The sequence below is a fragment of the Cynocephalus volans genome, chromosome 6 (assembly GCF_027409185.1).
Source record: "Cynocephalus volans isolate mCynVol1 chromosome 6, mCynVol1.pri, whole genome shotgun sequence".
Taxonomy (NCBI): Eukaryota; Metazoa; Chordata; class Mammalia; order Dermoptera; family Cynocephalidae; genus Cynocephalus; species Cynocephalus volans.
In genome coordinates this window covers 79,015,841-79,025,032 of record NC_084465.1, presented here as the reverse complement: position 1 = coordinate 79,025,032, position 9,192 = coordinate 79,015,841, and the positions used below count along the sequence as shown (strand labels likewise).

Below are 9,192 nucleotides of genomic sequence, written 5' to 3'. Positions count from 1 at the left end.
ACTTCTCATTTGTCCCAACTGTCAAATTGTTCAAAGGTAAAAGCCAAGTTCTGTTACTGAATGCCCCCCACAACAGTCCATGGAGGCTCCCAATTCTCAATAAATAAAACCTACAGGAAGAAGATCTTAAATGGTTCTTTCAGTGCCTGGAGTAGAGGCCAAAAAGAAAGTTGACCTCTACAATAGCAATTCTAACTCAGCACAAAAGCATGCAGAGACAGGGGAGGACTGCTCATAGTTACAGCTCCCTCCTCCGTCCTCTCTGGTTGAACTGATAAGATAAATCTAAACTCCACAGCGCCACGCATACCTGCAGGGGACCCGAGGAATGTTCATCCACATCCTTTTGTAGGGGAGGTGAGGGGAAATGTGGAAGGGAGCATAAAAAGACCTGCACCCATTCAAGGATAAACACATTGGGAGTGAAGGCAGGGAAAGGGCCTGCCAAAGTAGATAGAGAACATGGTTTTAAGTATTATCCCCAGCAAACTAAGAATAATTTTTGGCAGAATTGTTTTATATACCCAAAGAAGTTAACTAGGAACCAAATTTGAAGAAAAATCAGATTATATAAGAAATAGACATAAAAGGGGAACTGAGTTAAGAATTTAAGAAAACAAATAATGTCATTACAGAATTGGAAGCAGAACCAAAAGGAGGAAGGAAACTGAAGAAAAATATACCCAAGAAATAGGCTTGAGAAAATCAGTGAGAGGGTACTAGAAAATATAAATGGAATAGAAATAATAGGCAGAAATACAGTGGCAGAATATTTCCCCAAAGCAAAAGAAGATTCAAATCTGTGGCTCAAGACACCTTACCTCTGTAAGATTTTCTTCCCAAAAATAACACACTACAATGATTTAATTTCAAGGACACAGAAATATTCTATAAACATTCAGAAAGCAGAAATTAGTACTCAAGAAAAATAAAATCATATAATGTGTAAAAAAGTGTGCTACCATTTTTATTAGATTCTAATCTGTTTTCCTCCCCATAGGTCACTATGAAGTTTTTGATTATTGTACACTAATCCCATTTTTCTCATAAGTTCTATGATTTTTATTGCACAATTTCACTTAATATGGTGATTTTTAGGAACTTATATACATTACATTGTAGCAGAACTGACTATACATATACCAGAATGTTAAAAGTGTCTGTAGATAGTAATTAATTTGTTGCTTATCTATAGTTTCCATTTTTTCTAAAACAATCATGTATTAGTAATATAATTAAATCAATGTAAACTTTTTTTTTTTTTCTTTTTTGTCTTTTTCGTGACCGGCACTCAGCCAGTGAGTGCACTGGCCCGAACCCGCGGCGGGAGCGCCGCTCTCTCCCGAGTGAGCCACGGGGGTCGGCCCAATGTAAACATTTTTAAAAGGTGAAATGGTAGCTAGATGATAATCACAGCTATTCTGTGATTAAATAAAGATAAAAAGCTGAGGCTGTTCTTTTAAGCTCCACACATTCACCGTGATGCAATCAAGTGCCCTCTAGTCTACCTAAAAAAAAAGGTGAAATCACTTAAACTCTTTTCTGGAAAACAGAGATAAGGTCTCACAGCAACATCATGGCAGCTTCTTCAACCAGGGAATCCCCACAAGTGCTAAAAAAGATAGAGAAGACATGACTGGACAAGTTTCCTTTAAACAGTGTAGATTATGTAACAAGCCAAATGTCCCTAAATTGGTTTGCAAACATTCAAAAGTTAACATGATTCAGATCCAGAAATACATCAGCGAGAACAAGTCTGATATTCGGTGCTTACTGACTTTGAAGCTATTATGAAATTGAACACCTGTCTTTTCAGGAAATATGATTCTATAAAGATACTACAAACTTGAACACATTGTGAATTTCAAAATAAGGAGAAAAAATTCATTTTTCTCATGTAATTTGACCTTTGAACTTCGATCCACTGTTTCAGAGTGAACTTTCATCTGTGCACTCTTTTTTTTTTTCTTTCATTTTCCAAGGCACGATTATGGTATATTCTTTTCTTTTCTTATTTTAATGATAAGTTACTCCAGCTCCAATCAAACTGCACAGTATGCCTTTGATTTGGGTGGGAGCCCTTTCCCTCCCCTACATGCCCCATTTCTGGGAGAGTACCCACTGAACGCTGAACTTGTTTCTGATCCTCATATTTTCCTGTCTCTGCACAGAATTGACTGTTGGCTGTGCTCTCTAAGGAGCTTGTTTCTAGCTGTTCTCTGACAAAGAGCTTGTTCTGTGCTGCACATCTCGTCCTCTTTCTTCAGCCTCTGGCTTACTGAATCACAAATATCCTCCAGCTGGGAATCAGACAAGGGCAGAAATGAAGAACTCAGAAGCCCAACAGGATGTTTCAGTTTCCCAGGGAGTTCGCATGATGTTTTACATGATGAAGCCCAATGAAACTTCATTCCAAACCCTAGAAGAGGTGCCTGATGATGTAAAACAGGTGAGATTATATCGAAAGAGGCTATTCTCAATTTTTTCTTTATAAGGAGTAAGGTGAATGTATCATGAGGTATTGTTCACTTTCATTCTTCAAATTGTTACATTCTAATAAAAATAATTCAGTTTCTTAAAGCCATAGAACAAAAGTAGAATTTCTGCTTGAGGTGAATTTCCATATAGTGCTCACAGGCATCTTTGTCTATAAATTTCTTCCTTTATATGTCTCTCCAGAATATGACAAAAATGTTTAGAGGTTTTTCTGGATACTATGGCATTGAGAATTTAGCCATTGGAAACTCAATGTCAAATAGTTATACCACATCCGTAAAATTTGTAAGAATTCTGTTTTAAAATGTTTAACTTGTCCATCACCTCTGGGAAACTATTTCCTCTTAATTTGGTAGAGTAGCTCTGCAGAATGAAGGACATGTAGCTTCACTGAGTCCAACTCTGACTTCCTAAGTTTGAACTTGAACCAAGTTTTCTTTGAAACTCTGAAGTGTTCAGAGGCACTTTTCACTTCTAGTTCCTGGCTATGATTGGAAGTGGAAATATCCAGAATTAGAACTTGAATACTGAAGTTCCCCACCCTGTCATAGTTGTTCCTACAGCATTTACTAGTTCAAGCCAGAAATAGCAAAAAATGACATCAGAGAATACGTTCTTGGGAGTTCAGTTTAGAAAACTTCAAAACTTAAGAGCAGCTTCCAAATGAGTGAAACCAATATCATTTTTAGGATTGGATATTGCTCTTTCTAATTTTTAAAATAAAAATGTGGTACTCATACCTTCATAAATAAATTTTATTTATTTTGCAACACCAAACTTAATCCAATGCTCGGTGATCAATAGTGGAGCCTGAAAAACACCTATTATTATATAAAACAAAATCAAAACTGAATGAATAAAACTTGGATGGTGTTTTAAACAAACATGTACAATTACCTTATTCTCTAAAATTCTCAGAAGAAAATTGTTTATCCTACTGTTTCATTTTCATCATTCAAAGCAGTTCTGGGAATTCTAATTAAAAAACTAGAATTGTATACATCCTTCAAGAAATCCTCTTCGAGTGGATTTAGCTTAGTCATGTGTAGATGATAGACTTCTGATTATTTAACTTATTTTAAATGTATATTCTGGATCTAACTTGGAACAAGTCCCTCCTAAACTTACTACTTTCTTGTCACAATTGTCGTGGTTATATCTATAGTCATATTCCATTTTCAAATTGGATAATAGAATTTGATCATAAGTTTAGTGCATGTCCAAAATTATTAGACTTCTTTGCCCATTGTATAGGAAATGACCCTTTAGGATAGATGCATACCATCTCCTGCTGGACCTCCCAACTCTGGGCCTCCCATTTCTGGAATGACTAATCAGGAAATGTGAAAGAATTTCATATGGATCATAATAGTATATCTTCTCTGCAATTTCCTCTCCAGGCAACTCCATTTTTCATTTCCTTGATGTTGCTTGAACTGGTTGTCAGCTGGATTCGCAAAGGGAAGCCACCAGGTCGTTTGGATGATGCTTTAACATCAATATCAGCTGGTGTTCTGTCTCGGCTTCCAAGGTGAGTTAGATGGTGAGCAACGCTGAGTAAAAGCACTCAAATTCTCCAAGCATGAGGGGAAAAGAAAGCCTTGAGTGGGAGAATTAGTCTATTTATGCATATATTCCCAAAGAATTCAGTGCCTGTCACTATCTAAAATTTCGATATTGTGTTCATCATTGATTTTTTTTTTGCATTCATTTAAAAAATCACCATAAATATTGTTTCTATTTATTACTAAGTTTATTGGCACCCACTTCAATTCTGTGCTCTAGGTGAGTGCTTCATTTGCTTTGCTGTAGACCCAGCCCTGAATTATGACCTAAGTTATCTATTGGAACTTTTATTTTGCCTCAGCCAAATTCACATAGAATAGCTCTCTGGGCTGCAGGCACTGTGCAGGGCAGGTCACAAAAATCTCTGGATTATGACATTGGGCTCCTAACTGGTGTCCTATCTCTAGTGCCACCACATTTGAAGCCAAACATTTCCATCCTATGAATCTGGTAGAAACCTTTTACTGGTTTTATATTGCCCTGAGGATAAGGTACAAATGTCTTTCCTGAACTACCCAGGACTTTGTGTTTCCAGTCTTCCATTGGGTCCCTCCATTGTCCTCCCCGTTTGTTATCTCTGTTCCATCATGCTCTATTACTTGTCATTGTCACATGTCACAGGTGCTCCCCTCCTTCTGCAAAGCCATCCATGTGGCCAACTCTGATTCATTTCTTAGGCCTAAGCTTGGATGTCACACTCTTCAGCAAGGCCTATCTGTTCTTCAATTCTAGGTTAGGCACCACTTCACTATGGTCCCACAGAATTTTGTGCTTGACCCAGATATGAAATTATATAGCGTGTGTGATGCTCACCTGTCTTCCTCCCAGCCCTTCCTGATAGCTTGCACACAACTTGAAAGCAAGAGATGTGCTTTTCTCATGGTTCATATGCCTGGAATGATGTCTGGAACATGGTAAATGTTCCAAAAAAAGCCATAAAAGTAATACTCACATAGTGTTATGTTGGTGATAAAATTAGGTGGTAAAGGGACCAAATAATAGCAAATAACAAATTATCTACTACTTTTTAGAAAGAGTAAATTATAATGTGTACAGAGGGAGACCAGTGAATAGAAGGCATCTTTGGTATGTGAGAATTTACTAAAGAGGCAGAGGGTGAGGGAAAACTCCCATAGAAGTCTGTGCTTTGAGCTGCTTATGAATGTTCTCATTCTAGCTTCCCACCCATTGCTTCTTTCACTGTTTTAAGAGCCTTTCTTCTGACCACTGCTCATTGCTTTGGAATGTTTCTATGAACCGCCCAGTGAGAAACCAATGTGGATTTTTAAAAAGTGACATTAAAACTTAAAGATATCTGAGAGAAGGTGAAATGACTTCATTTAATTGCATAAAATAGCTTAAGATAGGAAGTAAATCTAAAAGTAAATTTTCTTTCAATAAGTGTTACTTCAAGAGTGGTAGGTTAGGGCCGAGACCGTGGCGCACTCGGGAGAGTGTGGCACTGGGAGCGCGGCGACACTCCCGCCGCGGGTTCGGATCCTATATAGGACTGGCCGGTGCACTCACTGGCTGAGTGCTGGTCACGAAAAAGACAAAAAAAAAAAAAAAAGAGTGGTAGGTTATTAAATATATGGTAGTAGTAGTAATATTGATAATAATAACTCTGAAAACTACTTGTATGGGTGCACATAGTAGTCAAAATCAGATGCGGATTATGTTTCAAATTATTTGCAGCTAATTCTCAGATTAGCCTAAGTAAGAATTTAAAATTATAGATAATTTCCTCTATTACATGTCCTTCTTAAACAGAAATGGACAAGAAATACATTCAACATAACCAAGAGATATGTAAATTTGTATGTAGATTTGATTATTGAAAAATACCCAATTGGTTACTATAGCCCATTCTGAGAAAGTTAAGTATACAGGTTTATGGAAATCAGAAAATTGATAAACTGTAAAAATCACTTGATAACTGAGAAGTACCCTACATATGCAATTATTGTTAACATATTTTATTGAGTTTGAATGAATTTATTAAGAACTCAGGGAGACAACAAGTTGGATGAATGCTTCAGCATTTCTTTTGCTTCTTCAAGATTGTCTTTGGTTACAATTGGAATTAGATTGTTCTCTTATAACATTTTAACTACGAGAAGTGTAAACTGTATCCTCAGTACAATATTTCTGCCAAGAAGTGTGATTTTAAAAAGATATATAGTTAGGACAGGAAAACAAGAATCAAATACATAGTTTTGCAAAAAAACACACCTGAAAAAGGAGCGAGAGAGAGAGAGAGGGGGGGGGGGAGAGAGAGAGAGAGAGAGAAACAGAGAAGAAAAGAAACCAAAACAAACCAGTTCTTCAGAGATAGAACATACAGTTCCTTTCCTTCACCTACTACTCATAACACTTCTTAAGCTAACACAAACTGTTAACTATGGTGCCCTTTGAGAGAAAGGTAAAAGGTTATGAACTTGAATTTGGAGAATATTTTCCTGCAGCTGTATTCTGAATGAGAACAGCAAATTGCTCCTTTTATTCCTTGTAGGTATGAAGAGTGATTCTAAATTATGAAATATGAATTTTTTTTAAGTTTGTAAAGGATTTCATTTTTCATAGCCTTTTATCTGAAAGATCCCAGCAAAGCAAACTATCTGAAAATAAAATTTAGTAATGTTTTCTTTTATTTTATCACTTTAAAAAAATATGGTATAAGCAAAAAAAAGGAAAGCTGATCCTCAGGATCCACTTTACTCAATCCTCTTTTAGCAAAAAATGAGAAGGGGAATTTGATCAAATCATAAAACAATATTTCAGTTGAAGCCACAGCATCAAGGGGAATCTCTAGGCAAATCATTAACAGCTGAGGGTTAGATTAACACAGCATTGATCGTATCCTCTCCGAGGGACTAACTACGTTTTTGACACTAGCAACAGAGGCTTGCCACGTCCTTACAATACATGACTGCAAGAAAATGTTAGTATACTTTTCGTTAATTCTTTTGTGAAGAATTAGGTTTTCTATAATAATTCTAAATAGCATGTGGCCTCTGACAAAATAAATTGTGAAAATCAAAGTAAACATGTTTTTCCACTTTGCCATTCATGTAATGGAAATGTATGCAGACTTTGAGGAAGAACAATATTCCTTTGAGAATTTCAATTTCACAATTATACAAAATTTGAAGTATTTTAAAGATTAATAGCATGCTTACTATAGTAACAGAAAAGATACATACTGCATCTTTCAAATCTTTGTGTAAGAAAAAATATTTATTATGGACAAGATTATATCTTGTTTACAAGCCTGTTAGACAGACCATGATCTGTATAAAAGTCCATCTGTCCTAAGAACCAGATTCTGGGCAGGCCTGCATCTGTTTTTTTCTTCCAACATCCAGTAGGCAGCCTTACTTGTCAGAATCTAGTTGTGAAGTTATAAACAGATATTTCTATTTATCATAGTTAAACACAGTGTATCATATGCAGATAATCTGCCTTTCTATCAATTACTTGCATATGTGACTATAAAAATTAAATTTGATTAAACAAAATATGTACTAAAACTATTAAAAAAAAAAACTACACAAAACTTGTGAAATATCCTGCTACTGACTTAAATGTTAACGAGTGAAAAATAATCACATTTTTTTTTCTCCCTGCTTGTTTAAGCAAAATTCAGTTTCCAATCCTTCATTAGAAAACCGGGACCTCAATTTGTTACTTCCTTCCAATGTTTCTGCTTCCATAAATTGCATCCTCCCCAGAGAAGTTTTATTCCCGATATAAATATCTACAGTATGTTTGTTTTTAATGGGTTCATTTATTCTGTTGAAACAGCAGATTATAAATCAAATTGCAATAGGTTGGAGGGATTATATAAGTAGGTAAATTTTCAAATAAAGTTGGGGACACTCCAATTTTAATATATATGGGTCACTGCCAATTTTTACTGTTGAGCTAGCTCCGCAATGTTCAACCATACGTGCACAGTTTTACTGGCCATGCCTGCCATGGAATTTTCCATTCCTGACAAGAAAGTTTCAATTCATCAAAAAAATAAATAAATAAATAAAGAGGAGGAAATTAAACTTCTTTGAAATACTTTTGACTCCTTGGGGTGGGGTTGGAGAATAAAGGAAAATTGTATACTGAGTTTTTACACTAGGCTTTAGCATCAGAGGCAATATTGCCTTTGGCAACATCAGACTTCTATCAAATGGGTGCATATCATTTTGGATGATGTCTTTAATGAGCAGTAATTCAATTGTCCAAAATAAGAGATGAATGAATTCATGTAATGTCAATAATAACACTTTATTATTAATATTAAAAGTTTTGTTGACCTAGAAAATACTTTTAAAAACACCAAGTTTTTAAAATTTATTTTCCTTACATGTTTATTAGAGGTAGAATGCCTCATTTCCTCTTAACTTTTACCTTAGAAACCTTATAAATAGGCTTTGTCTTTATTAATTGCATGACTTCAGAGACTGTTATTAGACCAACCTTCCCTAATGAATGCAAGTTTCATTGCTTATTAGCCTGGACTTGTGTCCTTGCTCAAGAGTAATATATTTTCCTGCAAAGCAAAGAATACAGCAAATTTACTTCTTCCAAATCTACCACTTTTTTAAATAAAAGTTTATGATTTTATGGTTGTTGTAAAAAGAAATTAAATTAAGTGATTCTTTTGAAATGCAATGCCACTTCACGGTAAGAAACAGTAGTAAAAATTTTGTCTGTTTGCAAAAGGTAGAGGTTGTATTATCTTATTATTTCTGAGCAAAAATCAATATTCCACTAGATGGAGCAAAAGTGGCAGTAGCTTTACAGATGGCAGTGCAAATTCCTGAGTTAGGTTTAAGAGATTTTTAAGTTAATAAATAACAAAATTTCTCAGAAAAAAATCTCTCTCTCTCTTTCTGTGTATATGTATATATTTATTTACTTATATGTTTAATTACTTTTAACTTTATGGTCTTTTAAAGGATATTTATAGTGCTCTCATTTAAATATTGATTTATTTTCCAGCTTGTAAAACAAGATTATTAGAAATAAAAACATCTAATTTATTTTCTTCGGTTTTGCATAAACTGGCCAAGTCAGACTGTGAACACAGCTATAATGAGAGTTATTAAATAGCATAAATTAGCAGATACCTGT

The 9,192-nt window shown here is 35.1% G+C and overlaps 1 protein-coding gene across 1 annotated transcript in view; it reads left to right on the top strand.

Moving 5' to 3' along the window:
- The first annotated feature begins 2,323 nt into the window (after positions 1-2,323).
- Positions 2,324-9,192, top strand: part of AGMO (alkylglycerol monooxygenase) — a 327,960-nt gene continuing 321,091 nt past the window's right edge. The window contains exons 1-2 of the mRNA XM_063101383.1: positions 2,324-2,449; positions 3,897-4,027. Coding sequence (XP_062957453.1) covers positions 2,324-2,449; positions 3,897-4,027 — 257 coding nt within the window. The remainder of the gene's footprint in view (positions 2,450-3,896; positions 4,028-9,192) is intronic.